The following is a 16,177-nucleotide window of genomic DNA, read 5'->3' on the forward strand; positions in this document are numbered from 1 at the left end:
CCAGCCGACATTGTCTGGCTGACGGCACCCTGAGGAGGCCCTCTCTGTGGGAGCGAACTGGCCGGTGGGAGGCTATTGGTGGCAGAAGGCGGTCCCGTAAGTACCCCGGCCCTAAGCCATGGAGTGCTTTAAAGGTGATCACCAACACCTTGAAGCGCACCCGGAAGTCCACTGGAAGCCAATGCAGCTCGCGCAGGAGAGGAGTCACATGGGAGCACCCTGTCGCTCCCATAATCCCCTGCACGGCCACATTCTGCACCAGTTGGAGCCTCTGGGTGTACCCCAAGGGGAGCCCCATGTAGAGATTGTTACAATAGTCCAGACGAGAAGTGACGAGTGCTTGAGTGACCATGCGTAGGGAGTCCCGATCCAGAAAGGGGCGCAACTGGCGTATCAGGCGAACCTGATAGAAAGCCCCCCTGGCCACGGCCGTCATATGCCCTTCTAAAGACAGCCGTGCATCCAGGAGGACACCCAATATTGTCCATATTGTCCAAATATGGATACTATCAATTATTTAGGAATTGTTTTGCAAACCAATTTATACGGCTGAATTTCAGCTCCTCTCTTATTTTATTTCTACATAATTTGACCTGATGGCTAATCCAGATTATCCAGATCTTCCAATTATATTGGATAAGGATGGAGGACACTATCTTCCAATTGCCTTTTGATTATTTCAGCTCAAAATAGTTGCCCCTGCTTATGTAAGCTTGAAACAATTTATGTGCTTGGCCTGTTGGAATGTGTTGAAATTCCTCTAACTCACATTTATACATTTCTTCTGGTCGTAAGATACTCCTTTGTATTCAGGTCTGGTCTTAGAATGATAATGTAGCACTTGGGGATGAAGATGCAGACCAGCAGACCAGCACTGGAGGCCAAGATGGAGAAGACTTGCACAGCCACCATGTATTTCCCCTTGGTGCTCAGGTAGGTGGGCAGGAAGGAGATCCAGACATTGCAGAAGACCAGCATGCTGAAGGTGATCAGCTTGGCTTCATTGAAGGCTCCAGGGAGATTCCTGGCCAGGAAAGCCACTGTGAAGCAGATGGCAGCCAGGAAGCCCATGTAGCTGAGGGTGATGTAGAACATGAAAACAGAGCCTTCATTGCATTGCAGGATGATCTCTCCGGGCTGGGAGTGAAAGTCTGAGTCACGGAATGGGGGAGAAGTTCCCAACCAGATGGAGCAGATCATAATTTGGACACTAGAACAAGAAAGGATGATGGAGTTGGCCAAGCTCTTCCCCAACCATCTTTTCACTTGGTTTCCTGGTTTTGTGGCTAGGAAAGCCAGCACCACTGTGATGGTTTTGGCCAAGAGAGAAGAAACGGCAACTGAGAAGATGATGCTGAAAGCTGTTTGTCGGAGAAGGCAGGTGGCTTTTCTTGGTTGACCAATGAAGAGAAAAGGAGACAGGAAGCAAAGCAGGAGGGAGACCAGGAGGATGTAAGAGAGGTCTCGGTTGTTGGCTTTCACAATGGGAGTTTCTAGATATTTAATGAATATAATTAAAACAAGTCCTGTGGCTAAGAACAAGAATAGGGCAAAAGAGACCAGAATGATTCCCAGCTGTTCTTCATAAGAAAGGAAGGTTATAACTTTGGGGATACATTGGATTCGGTCCTCATTTGGATATTTTTCATCTGGACACTTGGTGCATTTTTCTGTATCTGAGTAAACAAAAAAAGGAATATTTGTAAAAAATATTCTGTACTTTCACCTTTCAAGAAATACTTTCCTGGGACCACATTTGTCCCAGCAGCATTTCTGAGATGTGTTGCTTAAAATCTTTTCAGAAAGAAGGTAAGAAGAATATCACTTTCTAAAAAAAACAGCAATATTTTTATAGTTTATGAAATTGGAAGAAGTCATGGAATGATTTCTTGTGTAATTTGCAGAACCTACATTATTAGAAGTAGATAATGAATCTTTCTAGACACATTTCCTGGATTTTGCCAGATGGCATTTCTTAATATACTTGATGCTGGATGCCTATCTTCTGAAATTGAATTAGCTAGAAAAAAAGGTTCTGCAAATAATCTGGAATCTGAACTAAAAAGCAGAAGATACATTTTTTTTTCCTGCTGGTAGAGAAGCTTGTCTAATCTGCTACACCCTCCTATCTCTTCCTACACCTTCCTTCAAGGATTTTCTGCTATTCCTCCCTCTAGTAAGAAATTGTGCAATTTGAAGATAATAGCAATAGTGCTTAGACTTATATACAACTTCACAGTGCTTTTACAGCCCTCTCTAAGCAGTTTACAGAGTCAGCCTATTGCTCCCAACAATCTGGGACATCATTTTACCGACCTCGGAAGGATGGAAGGCTGAGTCAACCTTGAGACAGTGAAAATAGAACTGCCAAACTGCTGGCAAAACAAAAAAAACAATTGAGCTTCAGTCTGTCTTTTAACTTGCACTTTTATGACAGTGTTTCAGATGAATCCACTTCCACAAGGCCTGTCCTTTTCCTTGGTGTCCCTCACCTTCATGGATGGAGATGGTCCCCTCAGGACAAGGAATACAGTCGTAGCAGCAAGCAGGCTCTCCTTCTCGCTTCCGCTTGACAAATCCAGGATGACAACTTTCCACACATTGGGACAGAGGGAGAGACTAAGCAAAACAAGAAGGAGCACCAAAGAAAATGTGTTAGGACTCACTATCCAGGAAAAATGGAGGTTGAGATGACATCTCCGGACTCTCGACTAAGCATAAAAGGAAAAAATGCCAAAGAAAAAATATTGGGATGAAGCATGCATGAAAATGGATGTAGACATTAACATTAGCCAAATAGTTCCTGGGCTTCATTTAGATAAATATGAAATCTTTGACTCATTCCAAACATATTTAGGAGAGATAAACACTGGCAGATAGTTTATTTACTCACTCCCCTTTGCTTTTGGCATCTATAACATTGAAATAAAGGATTTTTCTACTTAAGAACGACTGCAGGGATGGAATTGATTTCAGCCTTTTCAGCCTTAAGTGACAACCAGTTTGGTTCCTCCTCCAAGCCTTTTTAACATGCATTTCTCCATTCTTCACATAACTATGATTTAAACTAGAGTACAATGATCTTGCATTAAATGTTGGAAAATAAATTATTGTAAAAGATTTATTATTATTTTTATATCTATTTTTAGGTCGATTAAATAAAACTGTAACAAAGAAAGAAACTTCAGACCAGTAAGATCTGGATAGGCTTCTTCTGGAGTATATAAAACATTGCAAAACTGCTTGCCTTTGAAAGTAATCAAAACCATTCCCCAATTAAGATTTAAAAGAAAAGAAATCCTTAAAAATTAGGTCTTTCTTTATTTGTGGGTTTCTTTCCTCAATTCGCATGGCTCTCAACTAAGACTAAAACTGACTAGAACTGGGGTGAGATGAGATGCAGGAGAGGTCATGAGAACTTGTCCCTCAAAAAGGGGATCTTTTCATCTTCAGCAAGTGGGAGATTTGTGTCCAGCTCTGTATCTGGGTCTTTTTCTACTACAATTTGAGGACACCAACTTGCATGGAAAGAGAAGTCTGCATTTCTTATTACTTAAATTTGGATCCTCCTTTTGGCTCAGAGGGACTTAACATAGCTAGTTTTTTTCAGATGTATTACCCTCTTACAAGCCAAAACTTGTAAGGGAATTACAAACTTGGCTTTTCAAATTCCCTTGTAAGGGAATTAAAAACTTGGCTTTTCAAATTCCCTTGTAAGGGAATTAAAAACTTGGCTTTTCAAATCCCTTGACCTGGTCTGATGACGGGGTTTTAAGGGTTTTAATGGGTTAATTTTAAACTTTTTAGATTTTAGTTTTTATTTTTATTGTGGCTTGTGTTTTATTGTTGTGAGCCGCCCTGAGTCCATTGTGAGATAGGGCGGCATATAAGCCGAATAAAATAAAATAAATAAATAAATAAATAAAATAAAACCCAAATCTAAAGTAGCATTTTCTTTCAAACTCTTCCTTGTTATTTCCAAAATGAGGAAGGGCTTTTCTTTGAATCAAAGTTTTGTTTCACTGCTTCAGTTTGCCAGGTGATGGGCATTATCTCACATCAAATCACCCTTTATGGTTTCATTTGAACCATGAATATCTTTGGAGCTTCTTCAGAGGAGCAGAAGGCCTATTGCTTATCCTGGTGAAAGAGAGATATGGGTAACTCTGGCCAGGTTTGAGCTGCTTAAAAAGATTATAGAACATCAGTGACCTTTCAAGAGAGACATTTCTCCACCTGGACAAGGTGAGGCTTATTTCTCACATGGATCAACAGAACCTCTAACCAGCCATGACTATATTTCATTTGATTCAGTCCAAACCTTAATGCAGACACTGGTTGAAAGAACCTGAGGCTATTAGGAACACAACTGCTTAATCCATGGTCTCCATCCTAAAGAATAATCACCCAGCATCCAATATTGGACATGACTGAATCTGTTTAAAAGGATATTCCTTATCATGGCATCTGAAGGACACTTTTTAAGATAGTACTGAAGTCTCCACAATCCATCTAACAAAATGTTAAGTTTTCTCTTTTGTACATTCAACTCCCAGTGAGGATCATCTGCCATGGTGACTAGAATTAAGCCACTTGAAATGGGTCATAATCTTTAGAAAAAAGGAGAAAACACAGCAATATTTGACCCACCTTGTTGAGCAGATTTATCCATGAAAGAGCAATTTCGTTAATAATAATTCTCTGTCTATCAATACTCCCCAGTTTCCTTTTGATCAAATCCCCCTCAGGCGAAATCACCAAGAACTCAATGTCCATATCTGCAGCTATTTCTCCATTATGGTCTATGTAAAGATTCCAGAAGGAAAGATTGTAGAACTCATTCTTCTCCAGAAAGGGATGGAACTAGAATGGAAACATCCAGAAATTTTAAAAGCAGAAACCTTGGTTTTTTATCCCACCTGGTATTTTCATGTATGAATTTTTCTTCTAGTTTTTTTTTTTTAATTGCAAACATGCTTAATGCTGAACGGTTGTAGGAACTGGGCATGGCTAGTCTAGTGAAGAGAAGGACCAGGAGAGATATGATAGCAGTCTTCCAGTCTTCCAATATTTGAGGAGGGGGGTCAAGCTATTTTCCAAAGCACCCAAAGTCCAGACAAGGAATAATGGATGGAAACTGATCAAGGAGAGATTCAACCTAGAAATAAGGAGGAATTTTCTGACAGTGAGAACAATCAACCTATGGAACAGAAGTTGCCTTCGGAAGTTGTAGGAGCTTCATCACTGGAAGTCTCAAGAAGAGACCGGACTGCCATCTGTCAAAAATAGCATAGGGTCTACTTGGGCAGGATGTTGGACTAGATCAAGGGTCAGCAATCTGCCACTCTGGAGCCACATGTGGCTCTTTCATCCCTCTGCTCCGGCTCCCTGTCGCTCAAAATATGCTTCACAACTGCCAATGTGTGACAAGTGCCAGCACATGATTTATTGAGTTTTTCAAACCGCGGTAGGCCAACCATGGATAAATCCAAGAAAAGAAAAATTTTAGAAGAAAACAGAACATTTAATGGTACGTGGGCAGATTCATTTACTTTCACTGCTGATGAGACTGGTTTACCAGTATGCTTAATATGTTGTGAGAAATTGCAAACAACAAATGTTTAATATCAAACATATATCTGCTACCAGCTCCTTGGTAAATTATCACACGCACCCCAGCCACTAGATTGGCCAAATCTATTGCTCTTTTGTAGCACAAGGAGGTTGATCTGATTCCCCTCTTTCTCTAAAGGATTCCTTCTCCAGAGGAATTTAGTTTAGTTGGATCCTTGTTGGGACCACATACCTGCCACGGCTGCAGCCTTGGAGCCTCCAGTGTCTCTTGGGCCTCCTTCTTTCTCCTCCAGGATCTGGACAAATATGCAGCCTTCAAGACGTGGGCCAGAGTCATGAAGATAATGTAAACAGAATCACTGTTTTCAACGAATATCCCATTCAAATCATCTTCTGTCTCCACTGGAGTTTTTTGGGTGCATCTTTTCTGGCCTTTGACAGAAAAAACATGCTTTGGAAAAGAACACTGAAAATTCTTGTCTTCATACTGGGAGTCTAAAAAGGAAAAGGGTTCAAAAGCACCATATTTTGGGCTTATTTTTTGCAGAAATTCAAAACTCCAAATACTATGGATGTATTTGTGATATCCAAGATGAGTCATTATATAGTTTCCCAAACTTGTGGTGATCCAGATTTTCTCTCTAATGGGTCCTGACAAAATATCAAGTGTTAGATGAAAAATATGAAATGTATGTGAAACGATAATATGTTCTGTGAAGTGAACAAAGACATTGACTTGTTTCCACTGAGAAAAGCTGGAATCCCTCAAGGGTTCTGGATCTCCACTCATTGAGAATTGTTGTGATATAACGACACAAATTCCATTCCTGAGAAGCAAAGGAGGAAAAATCCTCAGGAAATTATCTCCCTCCTCTGTGTCTGGAGCAAGGAGGCCAATCAAGGTCCATCTGAAGTGTAGGAGCACTCGGACAATTGCTGAATACTGAAATACTTCTTTGAGGAGCATCCGGTGGAAAAAAGGGAATTTACTTTTATCACTCAGAGTCTCTGAAACAATTCTTTGACTGATCTGGAAAAACAATGAAGAAGGCAACTCCAAAATACGAACTTTTAATAAATCCAACTTTTTGTTTTGATAAACATCTTCGAATAGTTTGTTGATTGACCATTGTTTAAAATATTAAACACAGAATATTAAGAAGACTTTAGATAAAAATGGAAAATGAGAAACAATAACTAAAAAGAATAACAATCAAAATGCAAATCATATTTCTCAATCACTCCTACAATTGAATGCAGTGGAAGGGACAAAGAAAGAGATTAAGATGGACTTTGACTCGAACAATATTAAATGAAAAAGAGTTTCAACAAAATAAAAAGGAAAATAATTGCAAAATGTGTGGGATACAGCGAAAGCATACATTCGAGGGTTGGCAATGATTTATTTGGGAAAAAGAAATAAAAAGAAAAGACAATCTCAAAAAAAATTGGAAGAGGAACACAAGAAATTAGAGATGGAATTACAAAAAGACATGCAAAATAAGAGGATTAAAAATCAAATGGATTTGAAAAAACATGAAATGAATTTAATTGAAAAAGAGGAGTTGGCAAATAAAATAAAGATGTCCAAACAAAACTTCTTTGAAAATGCTAATAAGCCAGGTAGATGGTTGGCTTATAAAATGAAAAAGGAGAGAGAGAAAAAAAAACTAATTAATCAATTAATGGATAAGGAAGGAACTTTATGCTATCGAAATGAGGAAAGGAAGAAAATAGTACAGAAATACTATGAGAAACTCTATAAACAAGAGATAATATCTGAAAAGAAGATAAAGCAATACTTAGAAAAGTCTGAATTACCTAAAATACCAAAAAAAAAAAAAATACAAGAAGGGGATTAAAAAACAAAAGAATCGTAAAACGCTAGGTCCAGATGGTTTGCCAGCAGAGTTGTACAAAATATTACAGGATGTAATTAGCAATACAATGTTGGAAGTATTAAATGAACTTTTAGTAAATACAAAAATACCCAACTCTTGGATAGGGGCATATATACCGAAAGAAGACATAGACTTACAAGAAGTTAAAAATTATAGACCGATTTCCTTGTTAAGTACGGATTATAAAATGTTTGCATCAATAACGGCGAATAAATTGGAGATTGTTAAATGAATTTATTTACACAGATCAAAATGGTTTCTTACCAAAGAGACAGATCAGAGACACTATGAGAACAATCTTAAATACTTTGGAATATTATGAAGTACACCCAGAAAAGCAAATGGCATTGATGTTTCTTGATGTACAGAAGGCTTTTGATAATGTGAACTGGCAATTTATGATAAAACAGTTGCAGACTATGGACTTTGTGGGAAGATTTATAAATATGATTGAGGCAATTTATAGTAAGCAATCTGCAAAGGTGATAATAAATGGAGATATGACAGAGAAGGTTAATATTATGAAAGGAACAAGGCAGGGTTGTCCTCTATCCCCATTGCTATTTGTGTTGACGTTAGAGGTGCTAAATAGAAATATAAGACAAAATGAAGAGATAAAAGGGATGAAAATTAAAAAAGAAGAATGCAAACTACAAGCATTTGCAGATGATCTAGTGTTTATTTTAGAGGAGCCTCAAGAAGTAGGATCCAGACTGATAGAACAAATAGAAGAATATAGAGGGTTGAAAATTAATAAAGATAAAACAAAAATATTGGTGAAAAATATTACAGAGAAACAGAAGAGGGATTTAATGGAGGAACTAGATATTCAGATTACTAAAAAGGTAAGGTATTTAGGAATACAATTAACAGCAAGGTGTGTAACAATTAAAGAAGATAATTACTATAAATTGAAAGGACAAATTGAGATGGTTTGGAGAGATGGAAAAAATTGCAATTATCATCAATGAGAAGAATAGTGGTAATTAAGATGAATATATTACCTAGATTGTTGTTTTTATTTCAAACAATACCGATCGGGATTGTATTATCTTCAGCTGGTGCAAAATGCAGCCGCATGGGTTGTGATGGGAGAACCCCGATACTCCCATGTTACACCCCTCCTGCGCAGCTTGCATTGGTTGCCAGTTGCCCTCCGGGTGAGATCCAAGGTGCTGGTGATGACCTATAAAGCCCTACATGGCTTAGGTCCAGGATATTTGGCGGACCACCTACAGCCAGCAATGATATCCCATTGCCCGGTTTACGCCCATAGAGAGGGCCTACTCAGGGTGTCGTCAGCTAGACTGTGCCAGTTGGCGGCCCCCAGGAATAGAGCCTTCTCGGTGGGGGCGCCCACCCTCTGGAATCAACTTCCCTTGGAGCTCCAATTAGCGCCTGACCTTCGCACCTTCCATCATGAATTAAAAACTTGGCTTTTTAAATCGCTTGACCTGGTCTGATTGGGGGGGGGGGCTAAGGGTTAAATTTTAAATTTTTTAGATTTTAGATTTTATTTTGTATTGTGGCTTTATTGTGTTATTGTGAGCTGCCCTGAGTCCATTGGGAGATAGGGCGGCATATAAGCCAAATAAAATAAAATAAAATAAAATAAAATAAAATAAAATAAAATAAAATAAAATAAAATAAAATAAAATAAAATAATAAAATAATAAAATAATAAAATAATAAAATAAAATAAAATAAAATAAAATAAAATAAAATAAAATAAATAAATAAATAAATAAATAAATAAATAAATAAATTATCACATGTGGTGGACATGTCCAGAAGCAAGAAATTATTGGGCAAAAATTTGAATATGGCTAGAGAAAATGATAAAGGCAACACATTGATCTTAAACCAGAGCTGTTCCTGTTGGGTATCTTACCAGAGAAATTTAGTAAAGAAAATACATATTTGTAATAATGGTAGCAAGAATGGTATTTGCACAAAATTGGAAAGCAGAAAAAATTCCTACAAAGGGAGAGCTAATTAAGAAAATATTAGAATGTGCAGAAATGAGTAGATTAGCATTAGCGATTAGAAGGAAGGAAGAATCGGAGTATTACAACATATGGGGCAATTTTATCAATGGATAGAGACTGAATATAGACAATAGACAATGTAAAAATAAGAAACATGGGAAAATATGTTGTAATACATTAAATTTAAATGAAAGAAGAAAGAAAGTCCTCAGGGAGAAGGGCGGTATATAAATTCGAAATTAAATTAAATTAAAATGATGATAAATGTTGAATGTGATGACACACAAAAATTTGTATCCAGATGTTACACTGATTAATGATGAATTGTTTGTTTAAAAATAAAAAAAAATACTAAAAAAATCCTTCTGAATCTTGAGTCCATCTTCTAAAGTGTTAGCAATTTCCCCTGACTTGCTGTCATCTGCAAACTTGATGAATTTCCCCTCATCTAGATCATTTGTGAAGAAGTTGAAGAACACTTAGGCCTGAAGAGGGCCTAAGACAAAATCTTGGGGTACCACAGTGCATTCTTCCCTCCATGTAGATGCAATTCCATTGTGGACTACATGCTGAATGTGGTTGGTTAGTCAAAACTCTGTCTAAAATTTGAGGAACCATCTCACCCCAAAGAAGGCATGCTGCAGAACTCATCAGTCAGGGAATTCTGGTTGGCTGGGTCCAGGAGAAGAATGTTCTCTGTCATTGCTCCTGCCCTTTGGAACATCTTGTCCTACAGAGTGAGGACAGCTCCCAATCTCCTGACCTTCTGCAAGAGCCTGAAGACAGTTGGCTTGAGGCCCCAAATAGGTAGTCTTATGTTGGTTGATTGATCAATTGCAGATCCCACCTCCAAGTCTGCTCATCTACTCCCTCCCACCCCATGTTTTAGGTTATTAAAAGGTAAAGGTGAAGGTTCCCTCTCACATATGTGCTAGTCGTTGCCGATTCTAGGGGGCGGTGCTCATCTTCGTTTCAAAGCCGAAGAGCCAGCGCTATCCGAAAACGTCTCCTGGTCATGTGGCCAGCATGCCTAACACCAAAGGTGCATGGAACACTGTTACCTTCCCACCAAAGATGGTCCCTATTTTTCTACTTGCATTGTTTTATTTGTTTTCGAACTGCTAAGTTGGCAGAAGCTGGGACAAGTGACGGGGGCTCACCCCATTACAAGGCACTAGGGATTCGAACCGCTGAAGTGCCGACCTTTTGATCAACAAATCTTAGCCACTGAACCACCGTGTCCCTAGGCTATTACAAGTATGCTTTTCTGTAGTTTTTTCAATTTTAATATAGTGCAGCACACACTATCACATAATGTAGCACACATTATTTCGTCTCATGAAACCCATGACTGGAACATACTGATAGAAGAATACAAACTGTTCAAAAAAACCAGACCCCACAAAAGAGGAGGTGGAGTTGCACTGTATGTAAAGGAGCACTACATTGCTACAGAAAGGTATGGAACCAAAGACGAAAACCTCCTGGAATGCATATGAGTCAATATAAAAGAAAAAAAGAATGACATCACCATAGGTGTGTACTACAGGCCACCCAACCAAGCAGAAAAATTAGATGTACTTTTGCCAACCAACTAACAAATATATGTAGGAAACACACTACAATAGTAATTGCGGACTTCAATTATCCTGAATTGAAAGACTAATTCCACAACCAAGTGAGAACTCAAATAGGTTCCTGACCAACCTAGCTGACAACTTTGTTGTCCAAAAGGTAGAGGAGGGAACTCAAGGGACAGCCATACTGTCTTAATTCTTACAAATAGAGAAGAAGTGATAGAGGGAGTTGAAACAGCAGGAACCTTGGGTGAGAGTGACCATGTCATACTAGAATTCAACATAACACAAACACACGCAATAGAACACAATGATACCAGAGTCCTAGATTTTAAAAGAGCTGATTATAACAAGCTCAAAGAGAATTTAGGAAAGATTCCTTGGATGAAAATCCCTAAGGAGAAAACAACTCAAGAAGCTTGGGAAACTCTGAAAAATATGACCATAAAAGCCCAGTCCAGCACAATACCACTGAAAAAGAAAAACAAGAAATCTAAGAAGAAACCAGCATGGCTCCACAAAGATCTCTCTGACAAATTAAAAGACAAAAAGGACAAGTACAAAAAATGGAAAGAAGGACACATAACTAAGGCAGAATATCAGCAGATAACCAGAATCTGCAAAGACGAAGTCAGGAAAGCAAAGGCTCAGAATGAACAAAGACTTGCAACAAAGGTAATAAAAAAAGTTTCTTCCAACATATAAATAACAAGAAAAAAATCAAGGATGCAATCGGTCAACTAAAGAGAGAAGACAGCAAAGAAGTAACAGGTAGCAGAGAGAAAGCAGAGCTGCTTAACTCATGCATCAGTCTTCACACAAAAACAAACAATAGTCCAATCTACCAAAAACATAACATAACTGTAAAAGACAGACTAGAAATAAAAGTTAAAATAAACCCAAAAAATGGTAAGAGAACACCTGTCTGATCTTGATGAATACAAATCACTGGGACTTGATGGATTACATCCCAGAGTTTTAAAGGAGCTGGCATATATCATCTAAGAACCATTGTACCATATCTTCCAAAAATCCTGGAGCACTGGGGAAGTACCAGAGCACTGGAAAAGAGCTGATGGGGTTCCCATCTTCAAAAAAGTGGGGGGAACCAAACCCAGGAAAATACAGACCAATGAGCCTAACATCAATATCCGAGAAGAAACTGGAAAAGATAATAAAAAAACAGCTCTGCGAACATCTAGAAACAAGTAAAATAATAACTAGAAGTCAGCATGGGTTTGTTAAAAACAGATCATGCCAAAGCAATCTTATTTCATTTTTCAACATAGTGACTAAATTAGTAGACCGGCAAAATACTGTGGACAATAATATACTTAGACTACAGCAAGACATTCGACAAAGTAGAGCACAACCTACTTCTTGGTAAACTAGAAAAAAGTGGGATAGGTAGCTTCACCACCAGATGGATTCACAACTGGCTGACAAATCATACTCAACGAATAGCCCTTAATGGTACTACATCTATATGGAGGGAAGTAAGCAGTGGGGTACCACAAGGTTCCATCTTAAGCCCAGTACTCTTCAATATCTTCATAAATGTCTTAGATGAGGGAATAGAAGGGGAACTTACCAAATTTGTGGATGATACTAAACTGGCAGGAATAGCCAAAACCCTAGATGATAGGCTCAAGATCCAGATGGCTCTTGACAGACTTGAACACTGGGCCCTATTTAACAAAATGGAATTCAATGTAGAGAAAAGTAAAGTCCTACACATTGTTGTTGTTGTTGGTAGTTGTGAAGTCATGTCTGATCCATTGTGACCCCATGGACAATGTTCCCCCAGGCCTTCCTGTCCTCTACCATCCCCTGGAGTCCACTGAAGCTCAGACCAACTGTTTCAGTGACTCCATCCAGCCACCTCATTCTCTGAAGCCCCCTTCTTCTTTTGCCCTCAATCGTTCCCAGCATTAGGCTCTTCTCCCTGAGTCCTTCCTTCTCTTTAAGTGGCCAAAGTATTTTGAGTTTCATCTTCAGGATCTGGCCTTCTAAAGAGCAGTCAGGGTTGATCTCCTCTAGGACTGACTGGTTTGATCGCTTTGCAGTCCAAGGGACTCGCAGGAGTCTTCTCCAGCACCAGAGTTCAAAGACCTCAATTCTTTGGCACTCAGCCTTCCTTATGGTCCAACTTTCACAGCCATCCATTGCAACTGGGAAAACCATAGCCTTGACTATACATACTTTTGTAAGTGTAAGACAATTGAAACCATGTTTAATAGCAGTGACAGTGAGAGGGATCTTGGAGTCTTAGTGGACAACTAGGTTAATATGAGCCAGCAGTGTGCGGCAGCAGCCAAAAAAGCCAATGCAATCCTAAATTGCATTAACAGAGGGATACAATCAAGATCAAGGGAGGTACTGATACCACTCTATAAAGCCTTAGTAAGACCACACCTAGAGTAATGCATCCAATTTTGGTCACCACACTAGAAAAAGATGTTGAGACTCTAGAAAAAGTGCAGAGAAGAACAACTAAAATGATTAGGGGGCTGGAGATTAAAACATACAATGAACGGTTGCAGGAACTGGGCACGGCTAGTCTAGTGAAGAGAAGGACCAGGGTAGACACAATAGCGGTGTTCCAATATTTGAGGGACTGCCACAGAGAGGAGGGGGCCAAGCTGTTTTCCAAAGCACCTGAAGGCCAGACAAGGAATAATGGATGGAAACTGAACAAGGAGAGATTCAACCTAGAAATAAGGAGAAATTTTCTGACAGTGAGAAAAATCAACCCGTGGAACAAAAGTTGCCTTCAGACATTGTAGGAGCTTCATCCCCAGAAATGTTCAAGAAGAGACTGGACTGCCATCTGTCAGAAATGGTGTAGGGTCTCCTGCTTGGGTGTGGGGTTGGACTAGGTGACCTAAAAGGTCCTTTCCAACTCTGTTAATTTGTTAATCTGTTAAAAGCTTGATTTTCCTTGACAGCAAGGTTGATATTCTTAACTGCACAAACATTGATGTTACAAGCACTGATTAGTTTTAACTTGCTGAGGACTGAGATATTTAAATGTTTCCCCAGAAAATCTGTGAATTTAATGCCAAGTAAATTTTCTTTGATGTATTTTGATGTACTTCATGTATTTTCATGAATATGGCATTTGTTCAGCATTGTCATCATTTAACTAAGATCATGCACAAAATGTGAGCTTTCCATCAGTGCTGCACCTTTCTAATGTACAGAACCTTTGATTGGACACAGAGCCCCTCCTCACCTTCACAACTATGCAGCAGAAGCCCCCAAAGCAATGGGGATGCTACCAAGAGAGGATCTGACTGTTTTGATACATGCTCCCTGGCAGCCCTGGAAGCCATCTTTTCTTTGGATCTTCAGAGCTGCCACATTGAGTGCTGTGGGAAACTGCGAGAGGGGATTGTATGGAGTTGGGGAGATATATAGTCATAATAACATTCTTTTCTCTCAGAGTCAAGGACATTCTACCCTGTACCTGGAGTGGGATGACTGGGAGGCATCTCCAGTTGGGACGGTGCATTGATTGGACCATGTGATGGACATGTGGGTGCAGTAAAAGGGACTTGGACTTCCTTTTGGGTGGGGAAAACCTGGAAGCTTTCAGATTCAGGTTTTTCCAGATGTGCCGATATGACATCTCTAATAAAATGGAACTTTGAGGTACTTCTAGCCTCGGAGTCTTCTTTCATTGGGGGTGTTACTTGAAACCCTGACACTCTCATCCTAATGTGTATCCCCAGTTCCCAGCTACACCTACAGTAGACATAGTGAAAAGCAACTCTTGAATTCCATAGAGAAGATATGGATGGATCTATCATGCACCCACTACCACCCTACTCACTTTACTATATAGAGAAACATGCACACAAACCTGTGGGACTTTGTAGGTTCCTACTAATGTTGACATCTGGATGGAAAACTCCCTGTCAGCTGCATCAAGAAGAGCCAAAATATTGTCCTTCCTTCCACAGCTGTAGTTGGGAACATTGGCTTCTCCAGTAGAGAGCATGTCCAGCAAGACATCTGAAGTGCCACGCGTGTGCAAATAGTTATCATGGATATTGTAGCCAAGTGTGAGATTGCACAGGAGCTGGATAGTCTTGTTTATCTCTTGAATGGTGAAAATAAAGCGTTCTATTCCTTTGGAAGTATAAGTTTCACTAGTGTAAAAAAAATGCTTTAATTAATACAAGCATCATCAACAGCAGTAATAAAATACCTTTTTTTCCAATTTCATCCTCTTTATCAATACATGACTATTGAATCTGAAGCCAATATTGATAAAAAACAATGGTCACACATTCAACATTTAATATTTGTAAATGTTGAGAAAATGGGAAACACATAAGAATCACAAATAATCTATTATTTATAGCAGCACTAATTTTCATCAACGCAGTACCCAGTCGGCAAAATAATTCCTTTTTTTAAAGTCATTCAACCATCATAAAAGGAAGAATATATTTCATAAGTGACCCAGAAAAGCTGTTCTAAAAACAAGTCATCCATTATTCCTATAAGGATCGGAAGGAGCAGTTATAAAAATATAGAAATAAGCTGCTCAAGGTTAACTACAACAATCACTGCTTTAAACAGAAGTCAGTACTCAAATCATGAATTCTAGATTGGACATAGAGAGGGAAATAATGTGGACTTCTTTCAGATCTTTTTTTTTTCTGCTCCAACTTTGTATTTGTGTCTCTTCCACTAAATAAGACGAAAGAGGAAACCCATGGAAAACCGATCAATCAAAAAAGTTAATCAGTGTCAGAACTGCAGATGGAAGGAATACAATTTCATCACATTGAATAACTTACAAGTAAGACCGACTATAAGGAAGCAGGTTGAAAAACAACATTTTCTGGTTTAGTGTTACTGTACTGGTGACTATACCGATGAGATGGTCTCCTGGGCTCCATGGTCTTTCTCTATCCAGGTGCACCATATTCAGTGGACACTTCATTACAAGCTTCCCAGAGACTGCCTGGGACACCAGTAGCATTGAAAGCAGAAGCAAGAGGTCCATAATTCATGGAGCTGAATCAATCGCCTGTTTCCAAAGAAGAGTTAGATAATTTTAAAGCACTCTCAGAAAATGGAATATCCAGGAGCTTTCCTTATTCAAACAGAAACAAATTGAGCT

General features: G+C 39.0%; 1 protein-coding gene across 1 annotated transcript; it reads right to left on the reverse strand.

Moving 5' to 3' along the window:
* Positions 1-771: 771 nt before the first annotated feature.
* LOC139309278 (vomeronasal type-2 receptor 26-like) lies at positions 772-6,541 on the reverse strand. Its single transcript, XM_070933332.1, has 4 exons — positions 5,807-6,541; positions 4,651-4,863; positions 2,493-2,619; positions 772-1,676 (listed from the first exon to the last, which is right to left on the reverse strand). Exons 1-4 carry the CDS (start codon positions 6,539-6,541, stop codon positions 772-774), a joined length of 1,980 nt encoding a protein of 659 aa, XP_070789433.1.
* Between the last annotated feature and the right edge of the window lie 9,636 nt (positions 6,542-16,177).

The sequence above is a fragment of the Pituophis catenifer genome, unplaced genomic scaffold, assembly GCF_029215685.1.
Source record: "Pituophis catenifer annectens isolate HBS135680 unplaced genomic scaffold, rPitCat1.0.hap2 SCAF_2, whole genome shotgun sequence".
NCBI lineage: Eukaryota > Metazoa > Chordata > Lepidosauria > Squamata > Colubridae > Pituophis > Pituophis catenifer.

What these genes read in the sequence shown, in the direction of transcription:
- LOC139309278 (XM_070933332.1), bottom strand. Translation starts at nt 6,541, where the DNA reads ATGCTCCTCAAAGAAGTATTTCAGTATTCAGCAATTGTCCGAGTGCTC. An exon ending in CAAGGCTGCAGCCGTGGCAG is followed by an intron (nt 4,864 to 5,806) that starts GTATGTGGTCCC and finishes TTTCCATTCTAG; the next exon opens with TTCCATCCCTTTCTGGAGAA. An exon ending in GACCATCTCCATCCATGAAG is followed by an intron (nt 1,677 to 2,492) that starts GTGAGGGACACC and finishes TTGTTTACTCAG; the next exon opens with ATACAGAAAAATGCACCAAG.